The following is a 16913-nucleotide window of genomic DNA, read 5'->3' as shown; positions in this document are numbered from 1 at the left end:
AGTCTCTAGGACAAATGGAATATTGAAGTTGGGTAATACCAGAACAGGAGTGCTGGCCATTGCCTTTTTTAAGTAATCGAAGGCTTGCTGAGCATCTTCACTCTAGCTAAAAGCCCCTTGCTTCAACAAATCCGTGAGAGGTGAAGCTATGATGGCATAATGCTTCACAAATCGTCTGTAATAACCCGTGAGACCTAGGAAACCTCGCAGTTGTTTAACTGACTTAGGTGGTGGCCAAGACATCATTGCCTCTATCTTTTTGGAATCAGCATGAACCCCTTTGTAAGACACCTTGTGGCCAAGGTAATCAATCTCATCCACCCCAAATGCACATTTGCTAATTTTCACAAAAAATTGATTCTAGTGAAGAGTGTGTAAAGTAATCTGCATATGCTGTATATGTTCCTCTATTGAAGAACTGAACACAAGAATGTCGTCAAAGAAAACGATGATAAACCTGCGAAGAAAGGGTCGAAATAGATGGTTCATCACTGCCTGAAATGTACTTGGAGCATTAGTCAAACCAAAAGGCATGACTAAGTACTCATAATGACCCTCATGGGTCCTAAAAGCTGTCTTGGAGATGTCTTGAGGAAGCATTCTGATTTGATGATAACCTGCCCTCAAATCAAGCTTGGAGAATATGGTGGACCCTCCTAATTCATCGATCAATTCATCAATGGTGGGCATAGGAAATCGACCACGAACCGTAAGAGAATTGAGAGCTCTATAGTCTATGCACATTCTCCAAGTTTTATCCTGTTTCTTAACTAATAAAACTGGAGAAGAATATGGACTTGTGCTGTATCGAATGAAGCCTGAAGCTAATAAGTCGGATACCTGTTTCTCTATCTCCTCTTTTTGATGATGACCATATCTATATGGTCTTACATTGACTGGTCTGGCTCCAGCTTCCAAATGAATCGCATGATCCATTGGGCGGCAAGGTGGCAGTGACCTAGGAATAGAAAACACAGCTTGATACTCCACCAAAATGTGCCACAGGTCTGGATGAACAGAGGGCTGTAATTGCAACAATTCATTATCAACTGCATCTTCTAATTGATGTTGCGTGTCACAGGTGATAGCTAAGCAACCTCCCAATGCAGAATTCTTGTGGTTGTCTGTTTGAGACTCACCTGTCAGAATAACCAGCTTACCTTGCCACTCAAATTCCATTGTCAAATGAATATAATCATGTGTTACCTTTCCCAAGGATTCCAACCAGGTCATCCGTAAAATGATTCCTAGATTAGCCAAATCAAGGACCCATAAATCTGTCTCGAAGGATTGGCCCTGTACCAACAACTTAACTTTCGGACACTTACAGTCACACACTAAGAATTCACCGTTTCCAAGGAAAACTCTCATTTTCCTGATTCTGACCATTGGAATTTTCAAAGTTGTGACCAACTCCCTTTGTATGAAGCTATGTGTGCTTCCAGTATCTACAAGGATTGCCACTGTTTGTCCTTGAATGCTGGTGACAAAATTCAAGGATTTGGAATTTCGTGTCTCTGATAAAGAATGCAGTGCAGCATCCTCAACGTTCGTGCCAGCCCCACTAGAATTCCATACAATTTCTTCCCCCTCGTCCTCATCCTCGAGTTCCTCTCCCACCATGAACAAGAATTTTCCTTTACACCGATGCTTATTAGTCCATTTCTCATCGCAGCTAAAGCATAGGCCTAATTCCCTCCTCTTGGTCCACTCTTCTTGAGATAGCCTCTTAATTGGGGTCTGAGATGTAGATGTGAGAGATGAAGTAGGCTGAGATATTGACGTTTGTGATGCCATGGGTCTGTTCTGTGTAGTACCCCCCATTGATGAAATCAATTGGGAAGAATGATTTGTAACACCTTCGCTGGAATAAGGGCTACGAAAATGAGGTTTCTTCGTAGTAGTTGATACCCCATTGTTCAGTGAGACTCGTAGTTCTGTGTAATGTGCATCATATACAAACGCAAAATGCATTGCACGTTGAAGAGTGCTTGGCTCATGAATCTCAATGGCCCTTCGCAGATCAGAAGATAATCCCGAGACAAAGAAGCTCAATAATAATTCATCATCAACATTTGTGGTTTGGTTCATCAGCTTTTCAAATTCAAACAGATAATCTTTGAGTGTTCCTGTTTGTGTTACCTTGGAGAGCATGCCCGTAATATTTTGATGCGGTTTCACACCAAAACGCTGCCTGAGTACCTTCGTGAAATCCGTCCAGGACTGAATTGTGCCCCCTTTATAAGACCACTGAAACCATGACGAAGCAGGACCTTCCATCCTCAGACCTGCGAGTTGAACCTTTAACGCCGGTGGAACCCGCTGCAAGTCGAAGAAGAGTTCCGATCTGAAAATCCAATTGTCTGGATTTGTGCCATCAAATAGCGGAATCTCCATTTTAACAAACTTCAGCAATGCGCGTGGGTCTGTATTTTCCTTTTGCTCCATTTCGTTCTGAGCCCCTACCGGACCGGAAGAAGATGATTCGGTGACTGGATCTTGATGATTCACCGGTGATTTCCCGGAATGGGAATGAAGAACCCCCATGGAATCAGTCAATTGTTGCATTTGATCAATCAATAGTGAGATCTGGTTCTGTGACTCGTCGAAGCGATTCTGCAAAGCTGCAACCACCTCTGCTAATTCCTGAACCCGCATTGTGAGAAGAGATCAAGAATGGAAGCACCAGTATTGCAATCTACCTGAGCAACAGGAAGAAGAACCAAGAACAATGAAATGGGTAAAGAACTCTCTGAGCAGCAGAAAGTACAATACGTGTATTCAAGTAACCGATTGTTTATTACATCAATGAATGAATCAGAATAATGTTCTCTTTGACATATATACAATGTTCCTACTTAACCCTTGACTAGGTGTCCTATTCTAACTTTCCCACTTCCAACCCATTACACCTGTCATCTAACTCACCAACCACTTACACGTGTCCTCAGCAATAGTAGTCTTTAAGCTTTGATGAAGGAACTCTTTCCCTGATTATTTTGGCTGGCTCAATGCTTTCTCTTTTATTCTGTTCGTTGCTATTGTTGTCCCTTTGTGTAACAATAGCCTTGAAGCTACTCAATGGCGTCCTCGTCAATCTTAATTGCGCATGCATCCAGTAATAAGTCAATCTCTTTTACTTGAATAATGTTATACATACATATATACACATTATTTTTTATTTAATTATAATTAATTTCATCCTATTTAACGCAATTGGATTTAGTTACCGAATTTAATAAATGTTATTGGAAAGAAGATTTGTAAATAAGCATTTTCCATAAGCGGTGGGCACTTTCCATTTGTAATGAGCATTTTCCCTTTAACTTTTAGGCTTTTAGCCATAGCTAGGGGTGAACTGGGCCGAGTTGGCTTACAGGGCCTACGGATCGGCCTACATCAGGTCAAATCTAACTTAATATATTTCGTAAAATAGGTTGAACTTGGGCTTTAAAAAAACTTGTTTAATGAAAAGGCTGTAGGCTCACTTTCACAAGGCCTGGTCTATAAGTCTACAGGCCGGTTTATATTGTACTATTTATTTTAAATAAAATAAAATGGAATAAGTATGTCTTGAAGAAAAAATAAAAGATATAAATTTAATCAATTGCAACTATTTATAACTTAATTATATTCAATTATATTTTAATAGAAATCTAACTTATTTCTTATATAGGAGGAACCAAGATCTCAGCATATTAGATTGTCACAATCTGATTGTGTATATGTTATTTTAATTTACATAGTATGAATTTGTTTGTTGGATATGATGGAATTATGTTATTTAGTTTGAACATTTTGCTTTTAAAAGTAACTTAATTGAAGATTGTATGAGTTTTGTTGTTATTCATGATTCTGTTTGGACGTTGAATAATATTATGATTGGTTTAGCAACAAAATTTAAGTATTTTGTAAAGTTGATTTATTATTCTGCTTGGAAGTTAAAAATTAACAGGCTAACAAGCTAAGCCAGTCCATTTATTTTTTTATAAACGGACCAAGTCAAGCTAACAGTTAAACTCGTACTAGACTTGGATCAGGTCGAATTGAAATTTTTTTATGTAAGCTTGAACTTTTTAAGGTAAAACTTGACTCAGCCCAGTTCATTTTCACCCCTAGCCATTCCACAATAACATCTTCAGTGCTACTTTGCTAAGCGTTCGTAAAATTACAAATTATATATTTTGAAAAATACAATATTAAATATGATGATAGTTAAAATAAAATTATGTTATCAAAAAAAAAAATTATAAAATATATATTTTATAAAATATATAGGGACATTGACCATTGTACCACTCCTTTAACGAAAATTTACCTTATTGCCACGTCTGAAAATTTTTTTGCCAAAATGCCACGTCACAATCTCGCTGGTCTGACAAGCGGGAATGGACTAGACACGTGTCAGCGTCTGAATGATTAACCATTCTCGCTGGGCTGCCCAGCTAGAATGACAGAATGCTGACACATGGCAAAAGTTCAGACATCCAGAGAATGCCTGTACTTTTGCCACGTGTCAGCATTCTGTCATTCTAGCTGGGCAGCCCAGCGAGAATGGTTAACCATTCAGACGCTGACACGTGTCCAATCTAATCCCGCTTGTCAGACCAGCGGGATTGTGACGTGGCATTTTGGCAAAAAGAATTTAAGGCGTGGCAATCAGATAAAATTTTGCCCAAAAAGTGACAATATGGTCATTGTCCCAAATATATAATTATAGGGAAAGATTATAAGCATATAGTATAACCTAAATGTACGAAGATTTTTTCTCATTCTACACCAAACATTTTATAATTTATTTTAGAAAACATTTACTCCTAATTTTTCTCAATCAGTGCACTGCATGTGATCCGCTTCACGACAGAATTTCGGTTTCTGACATAAGCGTGTACAGCATCATATGATCGATGATGTACATGACATAAGACAACAACTAAAACACGGTTCATAGCTGCCATTGCGATTGCAAGGTAAGGCCTTCTTCCTCTACACTCCACACAATTGACACAACCGCGTCTTCTTCTGAAAACACCACACACTAAATTACGGACATTTTTTATGCCTCAATCGTATGTTCAGTTGTTCACAACCACCAGCACATCATCCTATCCCTAAACCAGAATACAATTTCTTCTTTTCCTTTTATATTGTGGAAAAGAAACAGAAATCATGGACATAAATTATAGCTGCCACCGTAGTCTTATCAAAAAAAATTTAAAAAAAAAAATATGCCAAAAATTTCGTACTTGAATTTTTTTGATATAATCAAGAGGCAATAGGATTCATTACTTTATTCTTCGGTTCCCTTTGCAGTTTATTTCATATGATCAAACAAGAGTAACAAAATCTGAAAAAAAAAAAAGTGACAGAAAATTACGAAATCCGCCCGAATTTCCCTATTTAATTTTGTTACTTTACAGAACAAAACGGTACAAACCTGCATGACGCTGGCAAATAATTCACAACAGAGCAGAATCCATTTTTCACTTTTTTAAGTTACAGCCCACATATCACTTCGGGATTTTACAAATCAAACCCCATCTTCCTCTCATCTTCCTTCTTTATTTTTATTTATTTTTAGTTCATTTTTCCATTCTAACATGAGATTACAACCTAAACATACCCCCTTAACAACCTCCACAACCACAAGAACTTACAATCTTACATATTTGCTCGTACACTACTCCAAACTTCTTTAATTAACATTTTCGCCCCAAAGTTCTTCCCCCAATTTCAGATCTGCCCTTCCGTTTAAAAAAATCACGGTCGGGTCAGAACACGAAACCGGGAAGGGCGTAACGGATAAGGAGAAGACTCTAGATTAAGGAGAAGCAGAAGAAGATGAGATGATGGATAATCATCGGGTCCAACCGAACCCGAACCCGGAAATTCAACCCGTTTTCAGCTCATTCCAGCCGGAGCAAGCGCCTCAGATCCCGCGTCGCGGAGTCATCAACCGCCGCCGATGGCTGCTTCCTCTGAAAAGAAGGAAGAGGAAGCGCGCTCGGCAACGGGGACATCGCGAACGCCGAACCGGCGTAAACGTCCAGCCCGGTCTTCACATCCACGATTCGGATATGCTTCGGGACCATTTCCGGGTCGGGTCCAATCCTCTCGGTTCCGATGACCACCAAATCATCACCTTCCCTCTTCAAAGCCTCACCTTTCACCTTCGAATCGAGCGACTCTCCTCGCCGGAGAATCGTCACCTTCTCCATCACCAACCCGCTGCTCCTCGTCACCCTCGAATCATCGGAGCTCGGCCTTCTCTCCGCCGCCATAATCCGTTTCTTCTGGTCGGGTCGGGTCATAGGCTTCCGATGAGTCCTACCGGAGCTGGCCGCTAAAAAGTTATTACTGTTATATAAATAATTCCCAAAAGTCCTCCGCCGGGAAAAGGACGTCGCCGGCGCCGGAACTCTGATCCGTTCGATCAAGCAGTCGTGTGGCCGCAGAACTTCGGTGCCCATGACGTTAAACGGGTAGAAAAAAGAAGGTAATAAATTAGAAGAAAAAAAGGGTAGGAGCTTGTGGATCTGAATCTGCTCTAAAAACGAAGATTTTTGTTTGTTGGTGATTTGGTTTGTTCTTTATCTTTCTTCCTTTTTTTTCTTTGTTTCTTTCTTTCTTCTTCTCCCTCTTCAGAACACAAGGAAGGAAGAGAAGAGGGATGTTTAGAAATGAAAATCGTCGGTGAAGGAAAAGATGGAGAAAAAAAGAGTGATATATAGAGAAAGAGGAAAGAGACAAAGGTGGGGTCCATTGCCACCGACTTTCGACGGATTGACGCGTGAGAAGAGAGAGAAAGGGTTTGACAGGTGGCGTTGTCTCACCAGACCGGGTCTTTCTTTTTAAGGGGCTACGTTAACGTTGGACGTTTGTCATGCCTCATGGACACGTCACTTCCGTCTCTTCTTTTCTCGTTCGTTGCCACCCGAAGCTGAGGTAAGGTAACGGCGCCGTCCCTGTGGCGTTAGTTGTCATTTTCGATGACCTTGTTTCCTGGAAACTATTATTTTCGGTGGGGTCCAGATGAAGTTCCCCAATAATAATGCAATTTCAATTAGTTGTTTGCTTTTTGTATAAAAAGAAAATTGTAAAAATTGTACGTGTCCTTGCAAGTTGACATCAAAAGGAAAAGAGAAGGAAAATGCCACTTGAGCAATGGTGTACTCTCGGTCAACAATGGAGGCTTTACTTCATCTTTATTAGAAAAAAGAAAAAAAAAATTACATGTATAATGTTTCATTTTTAAACTCTTAAAATAATTTTCTTCGATATCAAGAATTAAAATGATATCTACAAGTCATCATTATTTTCTCAAAATTATGTAAGTTTAAAAAAAAAAAATTGTGTGCATATTTTACCAAAAATGCTACATATAGAAAAAAAAAAGTTAAAACAAATATTTTCTTGTGAAATAAAAGATGTTAGTATATGTTTTTAAAGCAATTGAGCGATTGTATAAATTTCATATATCGTGCAAGGTTAACAAAGGCTTGATTAGTTTTTATGATTTAATTGTAGTTTTAATTTGGGATTGTTTATGGGTCGACTCATGACATAACACGAAATTCATATTCAAGTTAACTCGTAAAAAAATTTGTTTCGTATTTCTTTTGAGAAAATATGATACGTAAAAAATTTATATCGTGTCGTGTATTTTATTATAATTTAGGTGTCATTCATTTCGTGTTATTTCAATTCGTAAAATTTACGGGTCAGTATTTATGTTGTGTGCATTAATATCATATCAAATTTATGTAGTATTTTGTCAATCCAACCATCACTACTCTTGATTCTTATATTTTAAATATTTTTAAATTTTAATATTTGAAGTTCGTGATTTTTAATAGTAAAATTGTTTTCTTTTAAAAAATAAATAAACACACATTTTAAGAAAGTTTACATGAACATGAAAATTGATATTATGTCCATTCTTATATTTACAAAATTAATATTGTTCTTACTATGAAAAAAAAAAAACTTCATGGTTGATTTGGTCTAAGCAACACGACCCACAAAAATTAATTGAATCTTTAGGAGTGTAGGTGGATCTGTCTCACGCATTAATATTACATTTACTTGTTTACTGTCATTTACGCCAAACTTTGACTGTTCTTTCGCCATTGTTTTGTCTTTTTCTGAAATTACAGACCAACGTTTTTTGTGGTCAGAAAAAAGTTAAACACAGAACCATTGGTATACGATAAATAGTAGACGTGACTCGGGAGTTTGTATTAAAGAACAGAAAGGTATACGTGCGTTCATATTTTTCCAAAAATATTCATATGGTTATGCATAAATTTAATAAATTATTTAAGCGTATTCAAGAAGCCAACATGAATAAAAAGTTATATTAAATATTTTAAATTTAATTAGGTGAAAACGATCTTTTAATGTAAATATACATTCAATAATAAAACATAAGAAAATATTCCACCAATAATTTTATTAACATATTTAAGTAATGATATTTTGTATATGACACCAATAAATTATATGACCCAATAATCAGAGCGCAAGTTATAGGATGGCCACCAATCCGTTGTTTCAGGAAGAACTAACTGGCGACTTAGTCTCAAAAGAATGATGCTAATGCATAAGCCAATAACTTAAGTGTATTTTAGTAAGAAGTCATATTAATTAGAAATTCTAATATTATTAAAGAAAGATTTGAATAGGAAAAAGTATAGTGAGTAAATGAAAAAAAAAAAGCATAAAAAGATAAGTGACCGAAAGGCAAATTACATGAAGATATTTGAACTTTTCGCTAAAAATTAAGTTAATAAAAAAAAGGCAATGGGATCACGACACCGTAATTATGATTTAGTGAGCGAGACATTAATCAAGATAATTATTGTAGCCTAATAATTCAAAGAGAAAACTTCAAAAAAAATCCAGTAAGTTTTGTCTAGAATCACTTAACTCCTTTCCAATTTTTTAAATCATTTACATACATACTTAAAATTTCTTTATCACTTAATATCTAACTTAATTTTTCATCCAAAAATAAAGTTAACTGGGTTATTTTTTTTTGAAAAATACCTTAACTACCCTTAAAACAAAAAAACAAAAAAAACAACGTAGAGGAACCCTTGATGTCCCGTGGCTGCGACTTGCATCGCCTTGCCTTCATCTGATGCTCTATAGCCTTTTTTTATCACTGTAGAGGAAGAGAGAGAACACAAATCACAACACTACACAGCTCCGAAATATAAGGAGAAATATTTGTAAGCGTTGTTGTATTGAATTTCATAAATTTAGTTACGTATCTCTCTTTGTTTGAAACTTGTGAATATGTGATTTCTGTCCTTTGTGTTTATGTTTTTGACGATCCTTTTGCCTTCTTTTCCTCCAAACGCCAACACGTATAACATAACCCACCTTTTATGGTGAACTGAATCCTTACCGTATTCTTTTTCGTGGTCAATGCTTATTTTGAATTTTGGGTATTTTTTGTGTATATGTATTGAATCAATGGTTATTTCCAAGTTGAAATTTTTCGAGATTACTCTTGGTAAATTATTATTTTTTGATATATTTTATTTGTGTCACTCTTTTTTATGATTTTTTCTTGGTGCCCTTTGATAGAGATGACGATTCAATTTGAAATTGTTTCAAACACCCACAACGTAGCTTCTTCTCTGTTTTTTTTTTTAAGGATAATTTTGATATTTTTTTAAAAAAGTTGATCCTATCAACTTTAATTTTGGATGAAAAACCAAGTTATGAGGGTAAGTAACTCTGAAAAAAAATTACAGAGTTTTAAGTTTTCCCATTCAAAACAGAGGGACAAATGATTTTGCACTTCACTTTGCGTTGTTCTTGCAACTTAGTTATGAATGTTCACTATTTAATTTCCTTCTTATCTAGTTTTTAAATATCATCTCAAGTTGTTGGATTCCTTGCCACCCATTTATTCTCTAACCTATAATCATGCTCCCGTAACACATCTTGTATTAGTTATCACATAATAATAATCCATAAAATCAAAGGCGATCATACTTTTTTAAAAGGATAAACAGAAGAAGATTGCAATGCAATATATTATAAAGTAAGGTTTTAAATGGATATCTCTCCCTACCTTTGTGGGTGTCAATGAAACAGGCCGAACTATCTTAATCATATCGTGCTTTGATTTAGTCAAGCATTCCATTTCTTACTCAAAACACAAACACTTGTGCCTGCTTCTGTCTGAAAAGAATTTTTCCACTTATTTATTTTTTGAAGGGGTAAAAGTTTAATATAGTCATATAATGGGCTTCGGCTCGACTATTCACCAATATATATAGACAGAAAAATATTTATCATTAAAATTAATATCAAGTGATAAATAATTATTTTACCTAAAAATTTAAGTTATTAAATAAAGACTCATAAATAATTTTATATTATATTTTTCTAACACATTTCCTATTCGACGAGAAAAAGGAGATGATGAAATATCGCATGGGAAGATGAGCTTTTTGTGGGTTCATTTAAGGAACATCCTTGTATGAAAAGGCCTCCATGTGCTTTGATGACTCTATGTTACTTTCATGTTGTGATCACGGCAAGTATATCGGTCGTTCAAGTAATAAAGTGATAAGTAAGATATCGTTCTCATGAGAATTGATCTATCAAGCAATTATTTATCTATACGATCAAAGTTGGATCGATCGTAAAAGTTGTTGGGAATATGATTGGAATATAAAATACAAACTAAAACTAACAATTAATTAACAAGAACAATAATCAAGAATCAAGAATGGTGTGAAATCAAGAATGCAAAGCATAACTAGGTGTTGATTTCCCCGATGTCTTCCTAATGAATCTACCATTTTCTATAACTAATATTCAATTCATATTTTTGACAATTCTTTCTAGATTGATTAAACCTCAACCCCTTGGTGATTCAATTCTTTACCCTATTCAAAATCATAATCCCTTAGTGATTTCTTCTAAAGAAAGCATTAAAAACAAGAATTAAAGATCATAGATTTCACAAGTCTATCCCTAGATCAAGCAAAACCTAGCAATTAACCAATCGAAATCCTACACCAACAACCCCTTGGTGATTCATGTGTTCATTTATGAGTGCATAATATAAAACTGAATAACAAATTATAGGAAAGGAATAAATATCACTAGAAATTCGTTGGTTTCATCTAACCCTAACTACAAAAGAACTCAGCCTGACATAGTCAGGAAAACTAAGAAAAAAAATAAGAAGCTAATGAAAAACATAAAAAGAACTCATAAATCGGTCTCCGCAGTGAAGCTTTGATCGTTCCTTCGACTTCTCAGATCCAAAACAAAGCTCATCTGCCTTCAAAGTCATCCCCAAGCTGTCAAAAGTGATTTCAAAAGTCCTAGCTCGTCCCCTTTTTAACGAAAAGACCCGTGGGCCTTTGTTTAGAACGCTGCTCGCTGTAGGAAGCATTCCAGCGATTTATTTTTGAAATTCCACTCTTTCTCGCTGGTTTTCTCGCTATAGCGAGCAGACTTGCTAGCTTCAGCATAAATATGGTTTCACATTTTGGGCATAACTTAAGCTACACTTGTTCAATTATTATGATATTTGTCTCGTTGGAAAGATAAAAGAGAGATCTACAACTTCTATGCCGAACACGAGCTCCAAATCCATCATCTTGGATACTAAAAATTGGTTTGAAAATAGCTTTAGGAAGATTTTCACTAAATGATTGCTCATTATTTATCACTTTAAGTCCTTCTAACTTATCCATTGCTCCAATACACTGATTTAATAATTTAAACCTGAAACCAATATATTTTTAAGTCAGAATCATATCAAATATGAAAACTCCAAAATCTTTTTACATTTGATAATATATACTATATCTATAATCATATTTATCATTATTTAGCATACTTTTAATCCGAAATACTTGATATATTTCACACTTAACAATTTACTCAATCACCTGGATTTCTTAAAATAAAGACATACTTAAGTTAGTTGAAATATGAATGCAACTTGTCACCTAAATGTAGCTGGCATTGTAACGCGTAAAATTGGAATAAAAATTCTAAATACAAGTCATGCTAGTTTTGGTAATTTAAACGATTCTATGATATATATAATAATGTGAGTGGAATTCTTATTTTAATGTATAATAATAGGTGGTTGGATATTTGGATTTTTCAAATGGGCAGAATGTACTATTTGTTACACTTGTGTACAACAACCAATATATATATGTATATATATATATGGTTTTATATATATTTTGCAGAAGGAAAATTTGGCTTCATGTTCTTCGTTTGGAGAAAATTTTAGGTAAACGTTACTTATTGTTCGTAGTATTCGTCAATACTTAAAATCAAAGTTAGATTCACTGTACAAAAAAATAAAATAAAAATTCATTAGCACCTTTAAGGGGTCGAATCAATACAAATACATAATCAAATCAACCACTAGTACAACTTTTCTAAAAAACGTGTTAGTATTTACTTGTTTATAAAGTTTAATAAATAGTGTATGGTACCCATGAAACAGAGAAGTTAATAAAATAGGATAAGTTATTCTATCTATTTTTTCTATTTATCTTTGTCTACCACTCTCAAATATCGTTAGAACAGAATCTTATTTAATATTTGTTCTCTTCTTTAGATTCTGATCTAATGATATTTGAGAGTGATAGACAAAGATAGGCAGAAAAAATGATAGGTAGAATAACTTATTTCTGATAAAATTATGTGACATATGCTTGAGGAAGGGTATTAAATCTTGTAATTATTATTTTTTCTTTATTTTTCTTTCAGTGAGGGCCACTAAATTTCTTTCGGTGTCTATTTTAGCGGTGGGTCTTTACTTTTTTTAAAAAAAAAAAAAAAAAACAATGAATAGACCAAATTCTGTCTCTCCACTTACTTGTTTCAATAATTTCCCACTAAAAAAAAAAAAGGAAAGAGTGAGAACAAATCAAATATGCTTTTGATAAGGTGTGGGGTCAAATAAGCCTTACTCATAATAGGCTATAAGTTAATTGCCAAGAATATGCTGTCTTTTTCTTTAGTCTACTTTTTCCAGTAAACAGTTTACAAACACACAGAATAGAACTAATACTATGGGAAGGAGTAGTGGAAACATCCTCCTAGAAAAGAACACATTTTAAAATGTGTCCGAATATATAAAATAATCTGCGTAAAGTTGAAGAATCGTGGAAGCTATTACATTCTTTTCATGGAGAAGACTTAAGTTCTTGCAAATCCATTTTGGTTTGTTGTGTCTTGTGATCCCTTTTTTTGACAATATTTCGGTTTAAGGTCAATTATTGAACTAACTTATAGGATGTTTTCCTCTTGGAAAATTTTGTCTTTACTCCGTAAACATACTCATAACATCTGTAGGTCATTTCGACAATCAATATTCTTGAATATTTCCGTATTTTTAGTTGACAATGCTGGTACTGTCATTTCTCTTGTGTTTGTCATAGCAGCGTTTGATTGGTGTTTGGTTGAGCACATAAAATTTGAGAGCCTGGCATTTTTATTTTATTATTTAACCAAAAGCTACTTATAATTAAAATGAAATAAAAAGAGCTTAAACATTAAAGGTAAAAGCAATTTGATAATTACATAAAATTTTGATTATATTTTTAGGATTTTGATGAGGGGATATGGAATGATTTGTCCTTAGAGTAAAAGATAAAGACAATAAGAATAAAATTAGAAAATAAAATGAGGATTTCAAAAAATTGGTATACATCTGAAAGAAACTCTTATCTGAAGCTTTTAACTTTTCTCTTTTTTATTTATTATAAAAAAATTCTTTTTATGATAAGAACTTTTATAAAATTAGTTAAACTTTTATTTTTAAGAAGATAAAAAAGCTAAAAATAAGACATGATAAAAAGGCACGCAAAGTGTTAATAAAATAAGAGTTTTAATTTTATATTTCTTATTTAGTACTGCTTATTGTTTGTTCAAGTATTATTATTTTTTTGTATATGGATATACAATTTAAAGAATAACTTTTAGATAAGATATAAGTACTTTAAATATTATTTATAAATATTAAAATCAGAAGTACTTTTTTATCGCTTAGTTACTAAAAAAGGACATCCAGAATGAGGAGAAGTTGAAACGCGAGATGTTTGTAAATTAAAGAGCAAACAGAGAGATGCGAAGTAGAATGAGAGAGTTTTGTGAATAAGGTTCGTAAAAGATATAAAGAGGGAGCAAGGAATGTAATTTTTTTAATTTTGTGGAATGGGGGATGTAATTTTTTTTTTTCCATAAAATAATATTAAAATAAAATTACTTCTCCTTTCATTTTTATTTTTTTTGGTTTTTTAAGGTATCCTCGAGCCGACAGCCGAAGACTAATTCTTTCGAGACGGGAGATCACATTAATTAAGAGGATAAACCTCTCCCAACAAAGCCTTTTTCATATGCACGGTCATGAATCGAACCCCTGTCAGCATGCTTAAGGAACTCAGCTATCTACCAACTGTGCTGGGCTTTGTTGGTACTTCTCCTCTCACTTTTGTCATAAGTCGGAGACTATTGGGGTGTGCATGACAATCATTTTGTTCCCTGATATTATTTCTGAAAATAATAATTCTTTTTTTTATTTATATGCCTTGAAACATTTTATGAGAACAAAAAATATGTTCGATAACATGTTCTATTTTTATTCCGAGAATGAGAATTGTGTTTGATAACACAACAAATAATATAATAAAAATTTATTCCTATTAAGCATAATTTTTTTTGGATTATCACTTTTCTTTTCATATGATGTGGTGGTGGTGGTAATGGTGGTAGGTCATAGATGGTGTGGTAGTGGTGGCGGTGGCGTGGTGGTGATGGTAGTGGCTGTGGTGATGGTGGTGGCGTGGTAGTGGAGGTGATGGTGGCGTGATGGTGTATGGTGGTGGCATAGTAGTGGAGGTGATGGTGGCGTGATGGTGGTGACGGTAATGGATGCGGTGATGGTGGTGGTAATGATGAAGTTGGTGGTGGTGGCAACGACGACGATGGTAGTGTGGTGGTGGTAATGGTGGTGGTGGCGATAACAGTAGTAGTGGTGGTGACGACAGTGGTTGCGACGATGGTGGTGATAATGATGGCGTTGGTGGTGACAGCGATAGTAATAATAGCATAGTGGTGGTGGTGGCGGCGGTAATGGTGGCGATGGTGGTGGCATGGTGGGGGTGGGGGTGGCATAGTAGTGGTGGTGACGGCAGTGGTTACGACAATGGTGGTGGTGGTCGTGTCGGATGATGGTGATGGTGGTGATGATGGTAGTGGTAGAGAGTGATTGAGAGAGAGAAGTGTTTTTCATTTTGTGCTCGAGAACAACAAAACATAGGGTCTGTTTGATTCCTATTCTCAAAAACAGTTTTTAAGTTTTTGAAACAAAAAAGTAAAAAAATCTGTTTGGAAATGATTGTTTTACAAAATGCTTTCCGAAACAATGACTCTTTTTTAGTTTTAAAAACCAGAAAACCAAAACAACCTCATGATGTTCTCCAACGCTGTTTTTGGTTTCTTTTGTTTAGGCGGTGGCAAAATCGTAAATAACAGAATTCATTAATGGCACTTTCGTAAATATTGACTCAAAACAATTACTTTATGGTGGTATTTTTGTAATTCTAAAACTTAATTAATGGCATTTTTGTAAATAATTACAACTTCTTTATAACTTTAATTTAACTACACTCAAACAAGTTTTTTTGTTTTTTTACTCTCAAAATCAGTTTTTAAAATTCATATTTAAAACAGTTTTTGAAAACAAAAAAACTAAAACACTTTCAAACACACCCATAATTTTTTTGATTCTTTTTTCTGTTTTCCAGCACAGAAATTGAACTGGTTCATTTTCGGGAACAAAAGAATAAATTGATTTTATCAAACACTGTTTTTATCAATTTCTGTTCCCGAAAACAAAAATTGAAAAAAAAAATGATTCTAAAAAAGTTGTCATGCACACCTTTAATTTCTAAAATAAATGATAATTTTTGAAGTTATATCCTAACTTTACTTATTGTCATTCTATTAGGTGTTAGCTGGCCACTTAGGTATTGTAAAATATCTTAATTGTTTGGGCATAATATTATAATGGGGAAGGATCCATTCACAAATTTTTTTTACAAAAATTACACTAAGTATGACCGGTTATCAAGGAAGCACAGACACTTGTAAAAACAGGGAGAGTCGTGTCCGACACACTCCGACACGGTGTCGGACATGCGGTCAACTTTTTCTGACACGTTGACCATTCCGACACGCGAATTTGACCGTGTCCGACACGGTCAAATGACATTTTCGTAATTTTTTTTTAAATTTTTTAAATTTTTTTAAAATATTTAAATATATTAATAAAGCTTCCACCTGATCATATCAATTTTATTTTTTTTGTCTTTTTTCCCCTTAAGTAGATAAGAGATTATCTCAGCATCATTGTTGTCAATTCCTATCACGCTTTTGTTGTATCTCCTTGTCTCTGATCTCTCTCTAATATGATTTGATATCTCTATATGATATTATATCTCTCTCTCATCCCAGTTCTTATTTTTTTTATTAAAGCTTCCATCTTTATAACGTGTTGATGGGTATTATTAATTTAGTTTCATTTTTTTGTTAAATTATTAAATATTAAATGAAATATACATTATATAAATTAAAATTATTATTTAATATTAAAACGTGTCCCAACGTGTCGAAATCCATAATTTTTTAGGATTGACGTGTCGGAGTGTCGTGTTGTGTCGTGTCGTGTCGTGTCACGTGTCACGTGTCGTATCGGTGCTACATAGCCGGTTATACACTCTTGATTGAAGTATGACGGGTCATACTTAATGTAATTTGTAAAAAAAAAAATTGTAAATATAACCTTCTCCTATTATTATAATTTTTTTTGTTTTTTGCCATGATGAGCAATCAAGATGTCCATATTTGTT

General features: G+C 34.4%; 2 protein-coding genes across 2 annotated transcripts; both read right to left on the bottom strand.

The window, feature by feature from the left end:
* Nucleotides 1-360: 360 nt before the first annotated feature.
* On the bottom strand, nt 361-2658 carry LOC133303709 (uncharacterized). Its single transcript, XM_061503665.1, has one exon. It carries the CDS (start codon nt 2656-2658, stop codon nt 361-363), a length of 2298 nt encoding a protein of 765 aa, XP_061359649.1.
* Nucleotides 2659-5381: 2723 nt separating this feature from the next.
* LOC133303718 (uncharacterized) lies at nt 5382-6706 on the bottom strand. Its single transcript, XM_061503675.1, has one exon. It carries the CDS (start codon nt 6468-6470, stop codon nt 5907-5909), a length of 564 nt encoding a protein of 187 aa, XP_061359659.1. The 5' UTR covers nt 6471-6706; the 3' UTR covers nt 5382-5906.
* Between the last annotated feature and the right edge of the window lie 10207 nt (nt 6707-16913).

The sequence above is a fragment of the Gastrolobium bilobum genome, unplaced genomic scaffold (assembly GCF_033153095.1).
Source record: "Gastrolobium bilobum isolate Gb01-03AN ecotype WA unplaced genomic scaffold, APGP_CSIRO_Gbil_v1 utg54127, whole genome shotgun sequence".
NCBI lineage: Eukaryota > Viridiplantae > Streptophyta > Magnoliopsida > Fabales > Fabaceae > Gastrolobium > Gastrolobium bilobum.
The sequence above is the reverse complement of the archived record's forward strand: the minus strand, read 5'-3'. Positions and strand labels throughout refer to the sequence as shown.

Coding starts and splice junctions, on each gene's coding strand:
- LOC133303718 (XM_061503675.1), bottom strand. CDS start 6,470: ATGGGCACCGAAGTTCTGCGGCCACACGACTGCTTGATCGAACGGATC.
- LOC133303709 (XM_061503665.1), bottom strand. CDS start 2,658: ATGCGGGTTCAGGAATTAGCAGAGGTGGTTGCAGCTTTGCAGAATCGC.